Source organism: Misgurnus anguillicaudatus, chromosome 25 (assembly GCF_027580225.2).
Source record: "Misgurnus anguillicaudatus chromosome 25, ASM2758022v2, whole genome shotgun sequence".
Taxonomy (NCBI): Eukaryota; Metazoa; Chordata; class Actinopteri; order Cypriniformes; family Cobitidae; genus Misgurnus; species Misgurnus anguillicaudatus.
In genome coordinates this window covers 31,043,375-31,067,136 of record NC_073361.2, presented here as the reverse complement: position 1 = coordinate 31,067,136, position 23,762 = coordinate 31,043,375, and the positions used below count along the sequence as shown (strand labels likewise).

Here is a 23,762-nt window from a genome sequence, read left to right as displayed (position 1 = left end):
TTGAATCCCAGGTTCAAACATGGATGTGTAGTAACACTTCTAAAGCAAATCCTTGGACGCTTCTCTTAAAAATGAAAAGCAAGCCAAGATTTAACACTGGCACAAATGCACAAAGTTACCCACCTACACAGTTTTTATTGCTTGGCAAATTTTGTCCAGCAACTTTTCCCTTATACACTACAGATAAGCGTGTTTTTATTCAGATGGGTCGGAGGTCAGAAGAAGAAGTTGTACAGCGCTGTTCCTGGTCGTGTGTTTGTGGCGACACGTGCTCACTCCGCACACAGTGAACGTGAGGTCAACCTCAGCAAAGGCGACAGAGTCAAAGGTCAGAAAGTCTTTATCATAATAAACCGAACAAATCATTACCCTTTGCTTTACTAATGCATGTTTTGCTGCCAGTAATGTTAACCTATTGCCAAATGCCTATCGGTCGGAAATAGTTAACACAATATTATAAAATATCTGACACTGAGTTATGTTTGAAATGCACATGTAGATAAATGCATGCTTGTCTATATTAATGTGCCAAGTTGCTACATTGCTTGGCAACTGTACGCATCCCACAGTTAGAGATAATGAACTATATTGCTTGGCAGAACTGGATGAAATGGATAATAAATGTTTGTTGAACATTTCTGTCTTTTGTGTTGGTGCTGCAATTAGTAAGAGGAGTTTTACTTAAGTAGCGTATTGCTTTTATACAACAACAGCAACAGCACCATGATACAAACACTTTAAAATCACTATAACTCTCATGACAAACAGCTTTGATGTTGTTAATGAAATAAATAAATAATAACTATAGGTCTGAAAATACCATTGAAGACTTCTTTGACTGTACTGTTTCACTCAAAAATATATCACAAGCAAAGCATGTTTGCTTGAAAGATATCAAGTTTATTCTAGTTTATTTTGTCCGTCAGTGCTCAGTGTCGGTGAAGGAGGATTTTGGGAAGGAACGGTGAAAGGTCGAACAGGTTGGTTTCCAGCAGATTGTGTAGAAGAGGTTCTGCCCCACAACCAGGAGCTGCCGACAGGTACGGCGTACTAACACAAACTAACACACAGACACTTTCATGTCTTCCTTTCTTTGTTTTTTGCAAGGAAACAGAGATCTTATACTGGGTACACACCAAAAGATTATCGGGCTGATTTTGTCCCGGTTATCTTGATGGTTCTACGTATTATTTTATCAGATTTTCCCTTGGTGTGAGGTGTGTTAAGAGTGTCCGAACCTGATCGGAAGAACATCGGAGCCACCCTGATCGCGAATCGTAAATATTAAACATGTTATATAATATTTACGATCAGAAATCCTGATGTGTGGGGGGAACCTCGAGGACAAACGTACGGATGCTCGTGAGATTATCACGTGAAACGAAACGATATCCAAAAGCGAGATGATGGCAGACGGAAACAGTCATGGCACAGCACAAAGTGAAGTTGATGCAAAGTGAACATGTACAGACCATGTTCACACTGTCTCCATGACTTCACCCAAACCCTTTTCTTTTTTTTCCTTAAATTTTCTTTCAAAATCATTCCAAACACGATAATTGAATTTTCTTCTTGCATATCATCTGTCATGCTTATTCTGAAATCTTGCGAGATTTCGCGAGAGATTTCCTGTGTTCACAGTCGAGGTTCTGGTTGAAAATCTGTTTGTGTGTGATGTGCTGTCTTTGACACATCATGGCACACTACACACTATAGGTGCAAAATGGTTAAATCTAAGATTTTTTATCCTCATGTTTGTGGTCTATCACATTTTGACAATCTTATAAGATGTAAAAAATCTTTTGGTGTGTACCCAGCATTAGAGAAACTGTCATGCTGAGCTATGTAACATTAACCTCTAGATAAATATAATGATTGTGAATGATGCTTGTAAATGAATCTAAATGCTGGCTCTTTAGATGTGAATAGTGAATGATTTAGCTTCTTTTGAGGACAACCCCAAAAGCATTTTCATGTGGAGGTTGGTTTGCCCACTCATGCAATTTTGTCCATACAGCACACAACCACACACACACACACACACACACACACACACACACACACACACACACACACACACACACACTCGCCTACATGTGTTAACATTCAGAGAAATGTGCGTGTGTGTGCTTTCAGAGAGCCGCAGCGAGAAGGCGAGGAGAAAACTGTTTCGTCATTACACTGTAGGAACGTACGACGGACTGGAGGTGCCCAGGTGGGAACCGAATTAAATTCAATGTGAATTCTAATGTGAAACTAATCAACTGTAATAAAACTATGTTTACAATTAAAGAATGTCAATGAAGATGCAAAAGCCACCAAACGCCAGTCAAAAATTTTATTGATATTATACTTTTGCTTCAAATCAGCTTAATATTAGGCCTTTCAGAAATACTGGTTTGTTGGAAGAAATGCCACAGCAGTTTTTCAGCAAAGTCCTCTAAGTGACTGCAATTGTTGAGCAGTGAACGTTTTTAACCCAGTTAAAGGTTTTACTGAATATTTTACTATTTTTGGAGACGTTTATCTCTATTCTTATACCACGGGTCTGTTGAATGCTGCATTCTGATTGGCTGAGAAATGTTCTATGGGTGTTGATTATTTTTCTGTAAACCGCACACCTATCTTTTCAAATGTCTTAAAAATAGGCACCAGAGCAATGTTTATGGTAACCGTGGTATAAGCGGAATAATTGACTCCAGTCCTTTGAATTATTTGAAAATAATGCACACCTGCGGTGTAACGGCACTCCGCTTCGCGTCGTGCCGCATAACCACCTTGGTGTGCATTATTTTCTTATAATTCAATGGCCCGTCGTCAATTATTCCTTACAAAAATGACAGTAAAGAGTGATTGAAAAGAAAGGGAGTTGACCGTGGATCACATTCAAACTTGTGTCCTTTCTGAGCACTTGGACCAGAATACAACCCCAATGTATCAGCCAAATACATCACAGCGCCCCCTAATGTGTGCTTCATTTTCTTCATTTCTACCTTTCGAAATCTGACTTTTATCATTTGCATTGTTAGTTGCATCTTTAGTGACTTTACAACTGTTTAATAATGACTGAACCTAAACATAAGAGCCTGATAAAAAATGCTCATTTACAAGAAAACATGTTAGGCCCTTTTCACAGAGATTATGGAACATACACAAAAACTCGTCCGGGATTTGTCCGACATCGTTAGATTTTTGGTTAGTTGATTTTCCTGGATTCTGTGTGTGCATACACACATACCGTAAAGATTTAGTCAAGACTTCAGATGTATTTAAAGTCCTTTTTCCACAGCGTCTGAAAATTTCTCTTTCGAAAAACCACGCGCGTGCATTTTTGTTTATGACAAGATGATAAGGAACACGTGATTCAGTGTTTTGTCATGCTGGTGAATGATCTCAGATTCGGAGCGGATAGCGATGAGCTCCCTGATCTCGGCTTCAGTCCAGTTTGCTGACATTTCTCGTCTTGAATGTTGATCTGCATTTAATTCCCTGTGTCAAAGAGCTGAACCATAACTTCTTGTTGCAATGATGCGCCCGTCCTCACTTCGGCACGCTCCTTACGACATTGTGTCTACTGCACATCTTATTTACACAGAATGTTTTCCGTAATGTTACGGCAATCTTTTACGGGAGCGATCCCAAAACATTTACAGGACTTGACCAAAGTTCTGAATGGGGTTTTAGAGGTTTTTGCATCTGAACTCTTCATATGTTTGTCTGTGTGTGTGTGTGTGTGTGAGAGCAATTTTTGTGGTTAGCTAGTTATTAAAGTAAATTTTGATGTTTGATTGTAAAATGATTCTTCAGAAGATCGGTTCTTTCTGTTTCAAACATGTGCAGGTACATTGCAAAAAGCGAATCTCTCCACTAGACATGTATGCAAATAACTCACAGCCGCTTTCAAAAATTACACAACAATGTTTGGATCTGTCGCTCTCATGTGGAACATTATCACATGCAGCGTGAGCCACTTCTCTCTCTTTCTCTCTCTCTCTCTCTCTCTCACACACACACACACACACACACACACACACACACACACACACACACACACACACACACACACACACACAGTGCATCAGCCTAAAATCATTGGTTGGTACAGTAAATATGTAAAATTGTGCACATAGGTCTGGGTGTTTTTTTGCAGATATTTGTATGGTTATACAGTGTGTTGGTCATCTGTTGCCATGCTCACCGCTCTCACCCACTCATCAAAATCCCACAATTCTCTCTTATTCTGTGCTAAAGGGAAAATGAATCACAAAATGAAAATCCAGTCATTATTTACTCACCCTTGTGTCATTTCAAACCTGTATGGGTTTTCCTTTTCCCCCGAGTAACACGAAATAAAACCCAATACACTTTACATTGACTGTGTGTGTCAAGCTATGAAAAGCATTGAAGTTTGGGTGCTGATTTTCAAAGTCCTTCATTCATTCGACACTTGATGATATTGTTACCGACTTTGGTCATTGACGCCACACCAGGTTTGATGCATTGGCTCTTGTGAGTTTTATAACCTCAAAATTTACATTTAAGAATTTTTTTTTTTCAAAACGACTTACAAAAAGTAAGCAAAATGATTTATGTGAGAAGTGCCATATAAAGTCCCTTTCATCTTACAAAATTTCATTGATTATTAGTATAAATAATCTGAATTGAAAGCCATATGCGTGAAGATTTTAGTAAATAAAACTGACTTTATGTTTTAATAAAAGTTGACAAAGGCACATCAATCTCAAGCTCTTCAAATGACAAAGCGCCAATTTATATTTCCATCTAGAGGTTTGACATCATTTATGGCAAACAGGTGCGATGCAGCGTATTTAAATATATGTTAATTCGATTTAAAACCTACAGGGGGCGATCATTAGTGAATAATGACTAAATTTAGACTGTTTTTCAACATAACAGATCACCGTGAACTGTCATTGTGTATAATAAAGTCGTGCGGATGTGCTGAATGTTTCCTCGGTGTTCCTGAGAGTCCCACAGGTTTGTGATGATATGAGGGTGATAATCATTTAAATATGAACTGTCCCTTTAAAAACACATCTCTCTCTCTCTCCCACACACTTTCCTTTCTTTCTCTCTCTTCTTTTCTGTACCCTCCTCTTTATTCGCACACCCCTCCTTGTTCTCTCTCTGAATGTCGCAGTGAGTGAATGTAAGCGCTCATTTAAACCCTCTCTCTCTCTCTCTCTCTCTCTCTCTCTCCCCCTCCTCCTCCCTCGTCCAATTCTGTCTTAAGCATGTAGGCTCTTGATACGCTGGGTCTCTCTCTCTCTCTCTCTCTTTCTCTCTCTCTCTCTCCTCCTCCTCTGGCTGTGCGCGCACCGAGAGACGAGGGGTTGGAAAGGAGGAGGTGCGCACCGAGGAGGGGGGGTACATGGCAATGGGGGGATATGGAGAGAAAGATCTGTCTCTCCCTCTCTCCCTGTCATCCTCATGGCCCTCGCTTGGTCCCCAGAATCGCAGCGTCTGGTTCATTTACAGGTATCGGCTCGTCCGTTCTTTTATTGCGGAGAGAGAGAGAGGGAGGGCGAGAGAGGCAGATGGATGCTCTGAAGAGGTAGAAGACAGACGGTTGAGCAGAATCGATGTTTTAACGTTGGGTATATATATATATGATTGTGTGTGAATGCAGAGCGTCTGGGTGACAGCACGACTGTCTTTTGTTGTAAATCAAACCTTTGGCTTTCAGGCTGTATATACGTGTGTGTATATGCGTGTATTTGAATGTAGCTGTCATCAAACATGTAACAGGAATTTGTTCTGGCGTGTGCTAATGTTGCAAATGAGTGTGTGTTTGTACGTGTTTTTGAATCATTGAAATGTGTATGAGTCATTATGGGTGTATGTGTGTGTGTGTGTGTCTGTATGGAGGGTCTAATTTAACATAATAGAAAGTTGGGATGTGCTCACCGGCATGTATATTCATATATGCATCATAATCTTTTCCGCCATCAATCCTACACCGATCCAACATGATGATGCCTTTTAAAACCGTTCATGTGAAACTGGAAAATTATCGTGCCAGCTTGAAATTTCAGAATGATCAACTTTAATAAATTTTGCAAAAAATTTGATAATAGAGGTTGGAAAAACAAACAGTTTTACCTTTATGAATTTGGCAGATGCTTTTATGCAAGGCATTACAAGTGCATTTTAGCACGTATGCTTCCTGGGATTGAACCCACAACCTGCTAACCGCTGCTAACACAATGCTCTACCACTGAGCCACAATGTTTGAATTTTTTGTGGTTTTATATTTAAAATTCAAATAGTTACATAAAGTAAAATGTATTTTCTATACTTGATTGTAAAGGAACATTATCAAAATGTGAAAGCATCGCTTCAAAGCATCTGTCCAGAGGTCTACAGTGTCAAATCATAGTCTCTCTCTCTTTCTCTCTCTCTCTCTCACAGTGATTACATCATCAAAGAGAAGAGTGTTCTTCTGCAGAAAAAAGAAAATGAAGGCTTTGGTTTTGTCCTCAGAGGAGCCAAAGGTGAGATACCTTCACAAACTTCAGTTTGATAACCTGATTTCATCGTCATCCTAACACGTGCACATCACATGTGTGATCTCTCCAGCTCAGACTCCAGTGGAGGAGTTCAGTCCGACCCCAGCGTTTCCGGCCCTACAGTACCTCGAGTCTGTGGATGAGGGAGGAGTCGCGTGGAGGTCCGGTCTGCGGATGGGAGATTTCCTGATAGAGGTTAGCAAAATGCTCCCGTCCTTACATGATTAAACCAGTGAAAGAGGTTTCATGATCAATGCTGTCAAAGCCGAAACTGGCTCAGTGATCCGGACTCGAATCTTCCATCTGTGAGGTGTGAAGACCTGCGCTGAACATTTTTAACACCTACTACTGAGATGTTAAGTCTTACTGTGTTACTTCTGTTACTTACCTTCATTTGAATTTGGAAGAGACGATGACGAAAAACGTCTTAGATTGTGAATTTTCTGTATACGCCATCTTGACTGTTTAGTGTTATAAAATAGTTTTATTGATGCGAGCAAACAGCAAAGCTTGTGAATCCCAGACACAAGTGGTGACATCATACAGTACATGAGTGTTTATACTTAGGATTAGTACATTTCTAGGATCATTTGTAGGGCACTTAACCTTTTTCATGCTAAATGTCTTATATATCTAGGTTTCTGTAATTTCATAAAGCATAAATATATAAGCAAGTGTATTGCAGGGTAACACTGGACACATCAGTAAATATTTGACTGTGATGCAAATGAAAGAAAAGTTAGTTAACTCACAACAGAAGAAGTGTTTTCTACATTCTTGAAACTTTTTTTTTTATCTAATTTTATCTCTATACATTTACAACATTTTTACAACATGCTTGGATGCAGTTTTTATAGAGTGCCGCAGGGATGATGTATTTTTGTAGGCAAAACCTGAAAGCAAGTTAGCATTTTAGCACTTCTGGTTCTAATTGTTTTTTTTTTTTTTGTTGGTTAAACTCCTTAATTAAAAAAGGAGTAATAAATAAATATAAGAGCTCTCCAAACTGAAAACAACATGCACGGCAGTAATGTTTGTTAAAAACTAGTTATACCACAGGGCTGTTGAATGCTTTATTCTGATTGGCTGAGAAATGTTCCATGGGTGTTGATTATTTTTCGATAACCGCACACCTTACTTGTCAAATGTCTTAAATATAGACTCTATAGCAATGTTTTGAGTAACCGTGGTATAAGAGGAATAACTGACTCCAGTCCTTTGAATTATTAGAAAATAATGCACACCCAAGATGGTTATGCACCGTGGGTGTGCATTATTTTTGTGTAATTCATCGGCCTGTCGTCAATTATTCCTAACTTATATTTCCTTGTTTATTTATTGTTTTTAAAGTAGGGTGACCATACGTGCCATTTTCTTGGGATGCAACCTGGCCTGAATTTTGGGTGCATGCTCTGTAAGTTGTATTTGTCGACCGCATACATCATCGAGGTTCTCACAGTTTTGTTAAAAACATATATAATCATTGTAGTTTCATTCTTACCTTGAAATGCAGCGGTTGATTTTCTCAAATAGAACGTGAAATAATAACATATGTGGTCGACAAATACGACTTCCGGAAGGCGCACCTGAAATCCTGACCAGGATGCATCCTGGATAAATGGCACGTATGGTCATCCTATTTTAAAGTGTCTTTAAGAGAGCGGTTGCTAACAGGTCACTACATGGAACTACACAAAATATCGGGGACTTTCAGCATCATCTCGCATGAAGATTTAAAAAAAAAAACAGCGCATCACGGGCACATTCCCAACAACGATATATTGCACGATATATATGATATCAGAATATTTCCTGATTAGGGAACATAAAGTTTGTAAGAGTTGTCGGAAGCTTGGTAGTGATGAAGTTGATGTTGAGTGATCGTGGTGTAGTTTGCTTGTAACCTAAGATTATCTTTTCATTTCTAGTAAACACATTTAGACGCAATTCTTAAAAGTTGTGTTCATCTGTTAAGATGATCTGATTGGACAAAACGTGTCATAAAAACTGTCTTAACCTTTTGTTAAACACAGACCGATAATCCAAAAGTCGGAAAAACGAATTAGCTTTTTGGTGAGGGAACCAGTGTCCTGCTAACTTATGGGTTGGCCTACAAAAATACATCAACCCTGCTGCATTTTATTGTATTGCTGCAAAGTCTATAATAAAGCGTATTTGTTTCAGTCCTTAATTTTGATTGGTTAATAACTTTATTATATTTATGATAAATATGATAAACACACATGATCGCTGCACCCAACGTGTAGAACTGCACAGCACCCTGAACAATTTAAACTTGTTAGTGTTCACAGTCAGTCAGGGACTAGTTTTTTTTAGTAAAAGGAAGGCGTTTAGTGATTTTACTTTCATGAAAGTTGCACTGATGCATTTTTTAGTTTTTTTTGCTTTAATATTTGTATTGTGGTAAATGTTTTATACAGTAAATGCAATAAGTGACTGCTTAAGGGATTGAATTGACTCAGCTTTGCATCGTGCTTAACAACCCACTTTAGATAGCTCTTTACCTTATTGGTAAGCATATGATCATAACATGTGTATTTTCACAGGTGAATGGGATGAATGTGGTTAAGGTCGGTCACAGGCAGGTAGTGAATATGATTCGGCAAGGCGGGAACAGCCTGATGGTGAAGGTCGTCATGGTAGCACGAAATCCTGAGATGGAGGAAATGCCCAAAAAGAAAGGTCAGTGGATTTGGCAATGTACTCTACTGTACTGTACGCAATTATGCAAACGCAGCTGCAGTTGTTTGGCCTGCATATCGCCAGCACAGGGATCAATTGTACATAATGTGCTTTCTTTTTTATTATGATGATAACAAGCCTCGGGTTGACTCGGGTCTTACCGTAACTTCAAATGTTTGTGATGTGTTATAACTTATAGGACAGCTCAGTTGTAGTGCATTGCGTTAACAGCACAAAAGGTCATAGGTTTGAACCCAGGGAACACACATACTGATAAAAAAGCATATAGCTTGTAATACGCTGTAAGTCGCTGTGGATAAAAGTGTCTGCCAAATGCATACATGTAAATGGTAAAGAGTTGTACCTTTATTTCAAGTGTGTGAGTTTCAGGCCTTGTTGTATATCAGTTAAATTGCTTCAGAAATGTTTCATGTTTAATATAAGTGTGTTTTTAATCCTAATTTGTATCTCTGTAGTTCCTCAGCAAAGTAAGAGACTGACACCTCCAGCTATCGCACTTCGCTCCAAATCCATGACTTCAGAGCTGGAGGAGATGGGTATAGAAATATATCATACATACGAATATAGTCATTTCTTCTGGTTTAATCTTTATTGTTCGGTTTGACTGACATTGCACTTGTTTGTCTTTATCTCTGCTTTGTCCACAGTGGATAAAGGTTTGTGCATTGTTTCTTTATATCGAGTCATTTTAGGGTTAATGAAAACATGTCCAGAAAATTAGGTCTTTGCCTTAATGCATTTTTTTTTTTTTTTTATTACATTGTGCTGTTATTGTCATCATGAGGTTTTACTGTAATTTCCATTATTCTGAGTATTGATTAACATTAGATTCTTCTTACCATAATGCATTCATTTTAAAAGTATAACAGGAACAAAAATCCTCGAGTGTAATGATTTATATGTCTGAAATCAGCATCAATAACTTATTCCCCATGAGGAACTTGTTTTGAAAAAGTTTTTAACTATGTACATCCAAATGAGCATATAATCTATAAAAAATAATCTTAAACAACAATTTAAGGGGATAGTTCGGCCAAAAATGAAAGTTACCCCATGATTTACTCACCTACATATGTCCATCCTTTTCTTATGAACATATATTCAGATATTTTTAAACGTGTGATATTTTTAAAACTACGCTGATTCTCTCTCCTGAATGCGGAGGAGTGTAAAGGGGGTCGCATACCGTCCGCGCAGCTCAGCGCCGCCCGGCTGTGACTCAGGAAGTTGCTCAAATCCCTGTCGCGCCACACAGCGCCACTCACATAGTTTATCATATTCATATATCATATTTGTCTCAAATCATTAACGATTAGCATTGGCTGCTAACGTATATTTTGCATTTGAAGTAGATGCTATCTGACGAAGCTCGCTCTATTTAATGTGCACTTCCGGTTTACAATACCTACGTATTGTCCTAGACGCGACTCGACGCGGCGCTGCGTGGTGCTGAGCTGCGCGGCTGGTGTGCGATCCACTTTAGATGACGGAGTTATCAGAAGCTAGTTATTTTTGTTTGTAAAGTTGTATATTTCTCTTACAAAATGCATCGATTACTCTTAAAAGGCCTTTATTTATCCTCCGGAGCCATGTGGATTACTTTTGCGAAGGATGGATGCCCATTCTTTGTACTTGAATGAGCGGACCCCATATTAATTTAGTTTGGAAAAGAATGGACAAATTTAACTCGTGTGGCTTCAGGGTTAGTAAATCATGGGCTAATTTTTTTTTTTTGGCCGAACTATCCCTTTAGTTGGTTTTATTCTTATTAATTAAAGTTGGCTTTTGTACCTAAAGATGCAGGCATGGCATTAAAAATAAAATTAAGAAAGCAGGATCAATAATGGTCAGTATAGCAAAATATTGCTGTGATGTAGGCTATAAGTACAAATGAAATAATACATCATCATTTGTCGCAAGAAAGCTTTTTACAGTAATGAGAATTACAGGCAATGTGCTCAAATGTTATACGCATCTTTTAAAGAAATATATGTATTGTTTTATATAAATTTCATTAATTTATATATTACTTTTGATGTGAAGTGTCCTCTGGACATGTGATTTCACTCTCATCAGCATTTGCTCATTTGGTAATTTATTTGGATAATCCTTCCCTTCAAATAAAACGTTATTAACATCATCTTTCACTTTAATTGTCGATGGGCTCAATATGTGCAGAACAGTATAGTACAGAACAGTGCTGTCGGTTGCTAGTGATGGCAGAAGTAATGATAGTAATAATAACTATAACTTACTGCAGTAAAAAAATGCTATAATGTTTTTTTTTTGGCTCATCTGTCAGTTCCTGCTCAGTTTGTTCCCATGGCAACTAGTAATGGATAGCAACTTTGATAAAAACACATTTGCTGGTACATGATTTTAGCACCATTAAATCGAATTGTTTTAAATTGTGAGAGTAAAGTAATGTTGTATGTGTCCACTTTCTTACTCTAATGAAAATGAATTATACTACTATCATATTATTATCAGCAGCTTCGCCGTGGAAGAAGAAACCAGGTGACCTGATCTTTCTCTTTTCTGTGTATGTGTGTGCGTAAATGCAGATGTTGCAATGCATGTATGTTATAATGTGCGTCACTGCTGCTAATGAAATGAACAGCAATTTTAAAGCATCTTAAAAGCATCTCTTAAATATTTACATTTATTCATTTAGCAGATGTTTTAATCCAAAGCCACTTACAAATGATGCAGCATTTAAAGCAACACTAAAGAGTTTTTTTAACCTTAAAATAACGTTTCCAAAAAAGTTTCAGTCGTTCATCCACTTGAAACAGGGTGAACGGCACTTTCACATTCGCTTTGCAGCCCTCTATCGGCCAAAACCGCACTAAAGAAGTTTCCAACCGTCAGTCCTGTAGTTCGAGTGAAAACTACAAAAACTTGCTTTACGGCAGACCTACAATCCAATCAGAGCCAGCTCTGCTGCAGTAGGCTAAATTATTTACGACAGTGGTAATGGACAAGTCCGCTTCCAACCTGTAGGGGAAACAAAGAGCAAAAACTCTTTAGTGTTGCTTAAACATAAGCAAAAACAGGTGACTTCTGTGGCTAGTTGTCACAGGAAAGAGTATACAAATGTGTTTTTAAAGTGATTTTAACACTTACAGTAGTTGAGTTTTTTTGTGAATTCTGTCCTGCATACTAAATTACAATAACCAAAAATATTTGCTGCAGTAAGAAGTGTGACAACTAGCCCCGGTCTCAGCTATGTGTCGGCTTGTAAGCTTTCCATTGAGTTATTAGATTCAGAAACCCATCTAAGTGTTACTTGTGTGTTTGTTTGAGGTGATGCTGATTTTGTTTGTAATTTCTCAACGCCCAGATCACACAGAGAGCTCTCAAGTGCCGGAAAAGAAGAGAAGTGTCTATCAAATGGCTCTTAGTAAGAAACCTTTTTCCTCTATTTATTATGATATTAACCTCTCCTGCAGCAAGTCTTTCTATATTCGCACATCTGTTTTATAATGCATGTTATTATAAGCATCGGGCTAGCTAATGTTATACTGTATAAATAATATATGCCACAACCCAATAATTAAAAAATAATGCATTTAAATTACAATTAAATAATTTGTACACTGTAAAACCATTTAAGGAAACCGGTTGCCTTAAACCATTTAAGTTTTAAAACACATACATTATACTACTGTGAACTTGAGTCATGTGCAATTATGCACTTATATTTAAGTAGTGTGAACTTAAATATAAGTGCATAACTGCATATGACTCAATTTGTTTAAGTTCACAGTACTCAAACGTATATGTTATAAAACTTAAATGGTTTAATGCAACTGGTTTCCTTAAATGGTTTAAGTTGATTGTTAGATTTTACAGTGATATTTTTCGTTATTGAAATAATTTTTTAGGTTTATTTATAGTCTGTATTTTAAATTGATCAATGCTTTTGATTAGAAATGACTATAGATCAGACTACGGCTTAGTGGTCAACTCATGTGTGCTCATGTGAGTTTGAGTCATGCTTGCGTCATTTGCAGATCTCTCTCTGCTATTTTCTGTCATCTCTCTACTGTTTCTATAAATAAAAGTGTGAGAAGTGCAACGTTGTGTTTTTTCTCTTACGCTTTGATTCTTCAGATAAGCTGGATGAGATTCTCGCTGCTGCTCAACAGACTATTAGCACATCTGACTCTCAGGGTCACAGGGGTCACGGAGGAAAGAAGGAACGAAACAAGGGCTTTAATGCTAATGAGGTAACACCTGCGTTTCATCATCTCAGTTCTGACTCAACAGAGTCGACAAAGCTGCCATTAAAAAACGTAGCTAATAAAGTCTGATGAAGTAGCTAGTTTCACCGCAGGGTACAGTACAAGCAAAATATAGCTTAATAATTAGCATTAAGCTGTATATTTTATATGTTTTACATATTTGATCTGCTGATATTATTTATATTATTAATGTGAGCTATTTTGTTCTGGCATAAAAATGAGAGTTTTTCAATCAAAAAATAATTTTTAACTTTAACTGAGAAATTGACAGTAGAACAACTTAAAGACAACAGTAATGGTCAGCAATATTTGAACACTGCACATGCTAAAAAATATATTTAGGAACTTCTAACACAGTTAAAGGAAAAGTTTACCCCAAAATGAAGTCCATATTTTACTCAAATCATCTTAGGTGAATATGACTTTGTTCTTTCAGCCAAACACAAAGTTATATTTAAGCAATATCGCTCGAGTAGGAGTGTGATATAGCTCTATATCATCACGGCTGTGATTAGGCCAGAGGCACGGGGCCGTAGGCCGAGTGCCGGAGGCAATCACAGCCGTGATGATACAGAGCCACACCACACGACTCCGAGAGCAATACTGCTTTTATACAACAGTTCGACGGCACACGTTTGAAAAACGAAAAACTAGAAAACAACAACGGAATTATTTTAAAAGCCTCTTTGTTTGAGAACTACTTCTTCCGCCACGGATTTGAGGGCGGCCAGAATGACAGGTAACACTTTCGGCTGCTTTGAATCTCATAACAACTCAATGGACGGAAAAGCCGTTACTTTATATTACCGTTTCTTGGTCACAAAGTGTAGTTTTAAGATTAGTTCAGTCGAGAATGTATATGTATTATATTTAAATCTGCAGTCGATTAGTAAAGATAGCGCCTGTTTGAACGTTTGCTTAGTGAGATTCGGTACAAATGAGAACCAAAGCATGAGCGGACATCAGTGTTCACTCGCCCCGCTGACCACCGCCCTCTCTGGGCTACATTTCTGAAAGAGATACCCTGGCTATCATGTTGGCCTTGTTTGTTTATGATCGTCAAAATGAGATCAAATCAGCAGTATTTGGTGTCATGATCAAACTATTACTTGTTTTTTTATTCATATTTAGTGTCTTTTGTGTTGTTATTGTTTTGGCGCGAGGTAAAAGTGAATAAAACTATACTTGTATAACGTTACTATTGCTTTCTCATTTATTTTTAACGCGATACGAGCACTCGATTATTATTATTAAACTTTGTTCTTGTCAGTACTATATAAAACTGTTTTTTATAAGTGTCAGAGAGATGTTTTTGCATGCTGCTTATAAATATATCAGTGGCGATATCTCATAACATGTTTTAATAGTCACGTCACAATAAAGTAAATGATCAATGTCCACATTTAAAAGCTGCGGTGCTTACCTGCAGTTCCACGTGGTTTTCGCGTTCTGATAAGAGATATAGCTCCAGAAAAAAACGAGTGTTTATATTCCTCTTTCCAAGTGTTAATCGTCCACACGATGTGACAAGACATTTCTCCCATTAACTTTAACGTAACATCCAAGAGCGCTGATCTTTGACGGAATAATAACTTCCGATTGGGGATTCACAGACTGATTTATGAGCTAGTAAACTAATGACATACACGGAGAGTGTTTAAAAACAGGGCGTCTGTGTTTTTCCATTCAGAGATGAGCCTGTTTAGGACCTCCATTAACTAGGTGGCGGAATGATACGAAAGGTGAAGCGGTTACTGTGCCGTTATCAGTACAATATCGTATGGCTCTTAGCCAATCAGATTCGAGAACCAGAAAGAACTGTTGTATAATAAATGATATCCTGACTCTTTTCAGCTTTATAATGGCATTATTGTATCAAAAACCAATCCATACAATTATTTAATGTATTATGAGGTGATGCGGTTTTGCGATGGGTTTTTTATTGGAAACATTTGTATGTCAAACTTTATAAACTACAGCTGTACGTGTGTTCATTTAATGTATGACTATAATGCTGTTCTTTTTTTTAAAGAAAATGTGCTGAACATATCAATTTTGTTTTTTTTTTACCTTTTTTTACAGCAAACGTTTGAACAATCAAATGTTGGCATGATGTCATCAGGATCTGGGTACGGTTATAATCAAGCCCAGTTTTCATCAGGCCATTCAACTCAGCGTGCTATGATGATGCGTCAGAAATCTATGGGTGAATTTATTAAACTAATATTTTGTATTAACATTAACTGCATGGTAATGAAACTTATTGAACTTATTTTACCCTCTGTGTTGTGTATATCTTCGATCCAAAGTGGTGACCGAAGATGAGAGGGTACAACTGCATCCTCCTGCTATGAAGTTGTCCCGCAGTCTTTCTGTGCCTGGACCAGAGGACATCCCCCCTCCGCCCGACACCTCAGCGCCTGAGCCACCACTTTCTGCTGGTGGTTACGTAGACAGGAGATCTGCCCCAACACATTTTTATCCTGCTGCCCCTCTGCCTCCATCACACCACTTGCCTCACAGCCAGACACAGCACAGAGTCCCACCCAACCGAAGGGTAAGAACTTTGGTATATAAGACATTTTAATGTTTATTGTTGGTAGCAGGATGAGGACGTATACATTTTTTGTTACAGGCAGAAACTGATACCAGCAAGATGAGTGGAGCAAGAATGGGTGGCCTGAGGCGTGGCTACAGCAATGCCACACCCCCCTCTGACATGGGCAGCAAGCAGTCCACCGCACAGCGTAACCAAGTACCAATGGTGGCCAAAGTTGCAAGTCGACAGGGTGGGAAGGGACTGTTGGTGAAGCAACGTAAAGTTGAGGAAACAACTGGCAAAGTGGAGAAGAGTTCTATTTCAATTCCAACTATTATTGTTAAAGCACCATCTACTAGCAGCTCGGGGCACAGCAGCCGTGCAAGCAGCGAGGATACGGAGACACCCGCTGAGCTTAATGAGGGACAGGTGGAGGGAAAGCCTCAAAACACTCCTAAACCCACTCCACCCCCACAACCTAGTATGCCATCAAAGCTGGAATCACTGGGCAGGAGCACAGCGCAGCAGGAACGTGAACGCTACCGTAGGCGAAGCACCTCTTTCTACTACTCCTCTGAGGAGGACGTCTTAGATGAGCAGGAATCTACACAGACTTCAGTGGAGCCTAGCTCCTCCACTCCTCGTTTACGCCCTTCCAAATCTATCGATGAAGGGTTGATCTCTGGTGACGCCTTAAGCATGCCGCCTGCATTTGGGTTGCCGCAGTATGCGTCAGCTACACCTCATCAGGCCACTACCTTTATCCACCCTTTGACAGGGAAGGTTTTAGACCCAACGAGTCCACTTGGACTCGCACTTGCAGCACGAGAGAGAGCACTTAAAGACGATCGCCGTACTCGTAGAGAAGATCGTCACTTTGGTCGCCAGCTGTCCAGCACTGGAGCCTTTCCATCTGCCGTTTCCCCTTCCAACCAAAAACCAGTGCCTCCTTTCTACATCTATCAGTCACACACCTCACTCTACCTTGGTGGCTCTTCTCCAACAGCAGGTGGGACAATTTCCCAGAGACGCCCACAGTCACCTAGGATGCTGGAATTAACTGGTGGTGGGACCGGCACCACGGAATGGAATGATCAGAATGTTGTGGATAGAGATGAAAAGGGTGCATCCAAGGTGCGTTTTACAGATAATCAAGCCAGACAGTTCCAAACTCATGTTCAGGAACGGGATAACAGAACCAATCAGTACCAGACTCACGTGCGAGACAGAGAAAGGGAGGGGCATAAAAGGATACCGCCCAAGCCTCCACCTCGCAGACCGTCTTTTTTAGATAAGGAAAGTGAAGTCAGCACAGCTGGCAAAAGTCCCAGCAGTGATTCCCAGGAGGCAGAGAGAAGAAATGACAGGGGAAGACAGAAAATGGAAGACAGGAATAGAGAGTGTGGGATGGAGAGGGAGGGAGAAAAGGAGACAAAAAGAGGGGGCAATCTTGGGGAAGGTGGAGATGTGATGGTGCTTCCACCTCCTGCTGCATCTGTGGATATAGACGATGAGTTTGTCTTTGCTGAGCCCTTACCTCCACCAATCCAGTTTGCTAATGGATTAGAAATTGACCCACGTGGAACATCTAAATACAATCAACAGCAACAACAGGCGAATGAGCTGTCAGGATCTCAGTCACTCCCAGAGCAACAGTCCCTGCAAATGGTTTCCAAGCCCCCGCAAGACGCCATGTCCCTACCAGACATCACTCATGCTGACTCACAGCAGTCACCAGCCCATCCATCTGCTGTTGTACATCCCTTTCTTTTTCCACCATCTCCCCTCATCCCACCTCCCCAGCTGTGTCCCAAAATACCACCCCCAAGCACACCCCAAACTCAACCCCAAGTCTATTCCCAGCATTCATCACACCCAAACACCAGCCAACCACAACCTTTACATTCACCACAGGCAGGAGACTCTGCGGCATCTAGTCTTACATCTTATGACAGTGAGGTGGCAAATCTGACTCAGTCAGTACTTTCTCCATCTCTTCCATCTCCCCAAACATTCCCTTCCTCCAGTTCTCCTTCTGCTCCACCCTCATCATCTGAAACCATGTCACTGCATCGACCTCAGCCCCTTTTCTGCTTGCCGCATGGCCAGAGTAACGTTTCTCTTTCATATCCCACTGTGGCTGCAACTGCAGCTGCAGTGACCGTCACTGCAACAATGCCTTCAGAAAGTGCATCTGTCGTCTCAGGCGACCGACCTACTACAACAGTTAAGGGCCATGAGTGGTCGGAAACCGTGGTTGATTCTGGAATTGAAGAACTGGACAGTCACAGCAGTGAACATCACATGGTAAACCTTGCAGAAAAAAGAGAAAGAGGAGGGGCTCCAGGGCAGGAAAGATCAGTAAATCGAATGACAGAAAGTATAGAGACTGGAATTATAGGCGATGGATTTAAAGAACACCAAAGTGTATCTCTTGATTTGTCTCTTTCACATACTGAGAAAATCACCCAGAAAACAAATAGCACTCAGAACAAAGTTTACGTGCAAAAGAGCAAACCTCCAAACCCTCCCCTTGCCAAAACACACATGCATAACATGTCAAAATTTCACGCACAAACAGAGAACGGTCGAACTGGACCGCTGCTGCAACGGCAGGCTAGCACTGCTCCAAACATGTACAGGTCAAATGAAGAGGAGGAGCATGAACAAGGAAAAGAAGGAGATAATGCTGTGAAGATTCCATTGTTTATGGACCGTCGATTGAACTCCCCTCTGTCCAATGTTAAGGCCAGCATCATTAATGAACTTAGCAGTAAACTACAACAGATTGGTGGATGGCAGAGCCAGGGACCACAGCAAAATCATAGGTCAGATATCAACTATCACTATCAACATAAACACAAATCACAAAAGCGTTCAGATATTTGTATAACCCAGAATAGTTGTTTGGATAAGCATCACTTTTGGTCATACTTAAGGTTACTGTAGCACTTGAACAAGCATTGTTTGAAATTTTAGGGGTCTTGCAATCTCGAACAGTATCCAAGCATTGTGGGGAATAATTTTTCATGGGCAAGCACTTGTCTAGTTTTATTAGTGTTTTTTTTTCAGCTAAGTTGAAACCTGTTTGTATGACTGAATCTTACTGGTTTTACAAACACTTCCTTTCATTTTATTTTTGACAGGTTGCCAAGTGATCCCTCAGCCTGTGCACCTCTCCTCCCTTCCTCTGCACAGTCGCTTCAGCATTCGTTCACTTCAAACCTACCACCAAACTCTTTAACATCTAACTGCCCATCTGCAGTTCTAAACCCGAACCCTGTACCCACAGTTCCTCTTTTGACCTCCCTAACCCAAGCCATAACTCCCAACCCAATACCTCTCACCCAAATCCCACCTGCAACTTCTCTCAAAGACTGGTCGCAACTTAACTCTCCTATTTCATTTCCTCATGGGGTTCTCTCGCCTCCATCATTACCTCACGCCCCCCTCTCTCCTCTGTCCCTCGCTCATGCACCCCTGTCTCCACAGTCCTTACCTCATCCTCCCATTTCTCCAATTTCCCTCTCTCATCCACCGCTCTCTCCCTCCTCTATCTCCCATTCTCCTCTGTCTCCATCTTACTCCCCCTATCCTTTGTCTCCAAAGCATCGCTCTAAGTATCGTGGTAAAGCGTGTGAGTTTCAGTTCTCCGGGCCGGAGCTACGGCGTGCAGAATCTCATTCATACACTCGCCGTCGAGCACCCAGTCCCCTCATCTCCTGCTCAGACCACCCTCAACCTGGACCTCCACGACCGTCCTCTCTCCCTCTTTTTCCATCTGCGCCCATTTATGGCTCCCCATATGAGATACAGCCTCCTTTAACACCCCCACTAGCAGTAGCACATCAATTGTCAGACCACTTTTTCACTCAAACTTCTCCTCTCTTCCCACTTCCATCCCACGTGGTTCCTCCGAACCCCGTACTGGTCTCCAGCTCTCTCTCCCCCACCAACTACATGTCCGGAGGTTCTTCCCCTTCTTGTATGAGCTACCCACCCTTAACCCCTCCTCCACCCAATCAGCCCTTTGTATCTAAACCTCTCCCCTACTGGAGCAAATACGATGTTGCTGATTGGCTGACATACCTGAATCTATCAGAACACCGGGAACGTTTTCTCGACAACGAGATTGACGGTTCCCATCTGCCTTCTCTGACAAAAGAAGACTTCCTGGATCTGGGCGTGAGTCGGGTCGGGCATCGCATGAACATTGAACGTGCGCTTAAGAGACTTACAGAAAGGTGAGATAGGAAAATAAGGGTAGATTGGTTGCTCAGAGGAAGCAATGAAACAGATCAGAAAGCATAAGGTGGACAAATGTACTGTAGTGAGGGAAAGATCAGACTGAAATAAAGACTTTTTATGTTTGTCCACATAAAATGGTTCATAAAAATTTAGCTCTGCATGGATAATTCAGCCTGCAGCTCTACTTGACAATAAGTGAGTATTCTGCCCTTTATGTTTTTGTACGCTTAAGGTGAAGTTTAGTAAGTGAAGCAGGAAGGTTTAATCCGATCTCCTCTGTTAGGTTCTGATGATCACAGAACAAGTTTTTATTTCCTTTCGTGACGTCCGCTTGTACATACAAAGTAGGTTTTACCAATAATTAACAATTTGGCAATTCAGTTTAAACCTAGGTTTTACTGTTACTCCATTGCTTTAAACTAACTCTGCCAAACTCAGTTAACTTTAATCAACAAATTCTGGATATCTTCTCAATTCTGCTCAGTTGCAATCTTATTGGTGCAACCCACCCATAGTTTCATACATCTTTGGTTATATTCTGTAATAATTCATATAGATATTTTTTATATTCCATTTGACATGCACATAATCATTCGACCCACTGAATTACACATCATTTGTTTTGTTAAGCATGGCATTTATATTTCTAATAGCACGAGGAGCCCTATAATTTCATACACAGCACTTACGTAACTTTAATTACTTTTCATGTGCCGAATTCTTCATCTTCTTCTATAGATGATGACTTTTTGCAGCACTTTCGTTTCTAACCTCATGCTCTGCCTCCTTTTCTTTCTTTTTCTTTCCTCGTCCATCTTTTTAGGCTTTCTTCTGCTTTCTCTATCTTCACTGTTTCCTCTGAAGGGCAAAATGAACGTATGAGAGATGAAGCGACTCAGAGCTAGAGGAGAGAATTCTAGAGAGTTAGGATGAGATTAGACAAAAGCACTTGAAGTGGCAGGGAAAGACGTCCAGTGAAGGACAGATTTGGACCGGATGTGGCGGATTGGAAAGGAGAAGCGCTCTGGAATACATGAACACTCTGATAGAGTGAAAGCTAAAGTTATCTCGAGCACATGTTTGTCTTACCAGTTGAAGCTGGAAGGTCAGACGTCTCGAATCAATCATAGACAGACAGTGAGAATGTATTTCCTACATTGTTTTGGGGATGACGAGAACAAACATATGGTGAATTTTATTAATATGATATCATGGTTATATGAATAAAAATGAGGCTACTGTACATGTTTAGCATCACGATTTACAGGCTTTGATTCATCCGATAATAATGATGATTAAAGTCAACATGAAATTGTAACAGTTTACTGTCATAACACATTTTTTTTTGTTTATTGTGCACCGTTGCACCAACAAAACAAGTCTAATAACTTAAGCTCCGCCTCTAAAACAACTTTTTGGGGTGATGTCATCAAGGCCTAACATTTCAACCATTTGTAAGTTCCTGGTTCTTTTCTGAATCACATTAATTTACAACCTTTAGTTTTTCTTACTAAATATCTCGAAAACATGTCAGATTACAGAAGTTATATCGCTTGCAAACATGTTCATGTTGACTTTACACCATAATAAATCATCACTATCAATGCCAATAATAATATCCATATAAGAATTATGTAAACGTTGTAATGCCATAAGCAGAATCAGTCTTCCAAAGATCAAAACACAACGAAAGAACCCATTGTTTATATTGCGCTCTGTTCAATCTACCCAAACACACATAAAGACTGACCGTGTGTGTTTGTTATGCCGGTGGTGGATGTTTTATAGGAGTAAAGCATAACTCCATTTCATTTGGAAATATATTTAAGAAAATAGGAAGAAAGAATATATATATGTATGTATGTGTGTGTATGAAAATGTATGCAGAATATAAAGGTAAATATATATATAAATATCAAATATTTCTATTGTTCTGTACAATAATCGATGAATATGATGATACATAAGCTCTGCTTAAGAGGTTTGAATAAATGATAACTATTCTCTTGAATTTCTTCTCATTTCTTCTTGACCAAACTAGATATACAAATACAAACAGTGATATGTTTAACATATGATAATCATGTTATCATTACTGTATGCCTTTATCTCTTCATTTTATACTTTTAGAAAAATGTAGATGTTTTCAAACAATCCGAGTTCATAGTGACCACAGCTGTCAAACATCAGAAGAACCACAACAACATCCACGTAGAAACATTAATAGTTTTGTGTAAATAGATTGACTCTGAACTTTAAATGTAGAGCACCTGTTACGTTGAAAGTTTCTTTGTCAAGTTTTAAAGATCTGGGGTCTCATTTATAAAACTGTGCGTAGGATCCTTACTAAAAGTCTACGTATGCACAAAAGCCAAAAATGGCAAACGCCAAAAAATATTACGACTTATAAAACAAAGCCATTTTTGCTTTATAAATCACAGATCACCTGCAAGTGTGCTTACATGAATTATCCTCAGATCCCACCCTGCAAGCCCATTCTCCCAAGTTTGTAAAAGATTGCAACTTTTGCGTAGGAACTGGCGTACAAACGTTTCCAGACACATTTTGTGCGTACACACGCTTTATAAATGAGACCCCAGGTTACTATAAACTAGGTCCGCCCCTAAAACAAATTTCTTTATCAGGTGATGTCACCAAGCCATCTTGGTGGGCCTAAAAAAATGGCCATAATTGATTTTATTGGCAATGAAACAACATTTGAAATTTGCCTTTCAGTCACTTTTTTTTACAACCCATTCCTATTTTACCCCATCCTCCTCACGTGTCTGTATCCACATTAAAAACAGTCTCTACTGTAATTTATCCTCATTGTAATGGTGAGCACTGTTGTGAGTGTGTAATGTTTGCGCATCATCTTTTCATTTTGTTGGAGTTCGACTTCTCGCTGCACAAAGTCGACAACACCCGTCAGCGCTGTGCCAACACCGTCAATTCTTTGCTGCCTTAAATTTTTTAGTTGAATCAACTCAGATTTACAAGTCCTATCAACTTACTATTATTTATCTTGACAAGAGATGAGTTGCTACAACTTATAAAATATAGGCTGTTTCTCAATTGCGTTATTCAGCGATCTTGCATCCTTGTGTTCTCGCTCTATGTCATCATTAACCCTCGAAGTTCAATTCCAATTCTCAAGAACGCAAGTACAGAGGACGCATCAAAATACCAGCATGTGTTCTTGATATCGAGGATGCATCGAGTGCAGACTTGCGCGCTGAAATCGCTTTACACCCCAGAAGTAATTGCGGCAAAACAATAGCGGAGGTCAGGTGACCAACATGAAGATCGCACACATCTCAATTCTCACAGTGCGTTCTGTGTTTTGGCATACTTCTGAGTTCATTCTTTTAAGGTCGCCTGGCAAGACCGATCTCCACGAGAACGCAAGTCCATTCTTTGCATTCTTGGAATTGAGAAACAGCCATAGTTGAAAAAAGTCAACTTCATTTAATA

The 23,762-nt window shown here is 39.6% G+C and overlaps 2 protein-coding genes across 2 annotated transcripts in view; both read left to right on the top strand.

Annotated features, from left to right (window-relative positions):
• LOC129425468 (SH3 and multiple ankyrin repeat domains protein 1) overlaps nucleotides 1–21,502 on the top strand; it is a 36,079-nt gene extending 14,577 nt beyond the window's left edge. Inside the window, exons 12-26 of the mRNA XM_055181429.2 lie at nucleotides 204–328; nucleotides 927–1,040; nucleotides 2,137–2,215; nucleotides 6,433–6,515; nucleotides 6,601–6,725; nucleotides 9,098–9,233; nucleotides 9,710–9,790; nucleotides 11,745–11,771; nucleotides 12,598–12,657; nucleotides 13,371–13,486; nucleotides 15,584–15,707; nucleotides 15,811–16,058; nucleotides 16,137–18,868; nucleotides 19,187–20,284; nucleotides 21,112–21,502. Of these exons, the coding sequence (XP_055037404.2) occupies nucleotides 204–328; nucleotides 927–1,040; nucleotides 2,137–2,215; nucleotides 6,433–6,515; nucleotides 6,601–6,725; nucleotides 9,098–9,233; nucleotides 9,710–9,790; nucleotides 11,745–11,771; nucleotides 12,598–12,657; nucleotides 13,371–13,486; nucleotides 15,584–15,707; nucleotides 15,811–16,058; nucleotides 16,137–18,868; nucleotides 19,187–20,284; nucleotides 21,112–21,193 (5,230 nt within the window). The 3' untranslated portion in view covers nucleotides 21,194–21,502. The remainder of the gene's footprint in view (nucleotides 1–203; nucleotides 329–926; nucleotides 1,041–2,136; nucleotides 2,216–6,432; nucleotides 6,516–6,600; nucleotides 6,726–9,097; nucleotides 9,234–9,709; nucleotides 9,791–11,744; nucleotides 11,772–12,597; nucleotides 12,658–13,370; nucleotides 13,487–15,583; nucleotides 15,708–15,810; nucleotides 16,059–16,136; nucleotides 18,869–19,186; nucleotides 20,285–21,111) is intronic.
• Nucleotides 1–23,762, top strand: part of LOC129425815 (immunoglobulin kappa light chain-like) — a 688,217-nt gene that overhangs the window by 565,337 nt on the left and 99,118 nt on the right. The window lies entirely within an intron of this gene.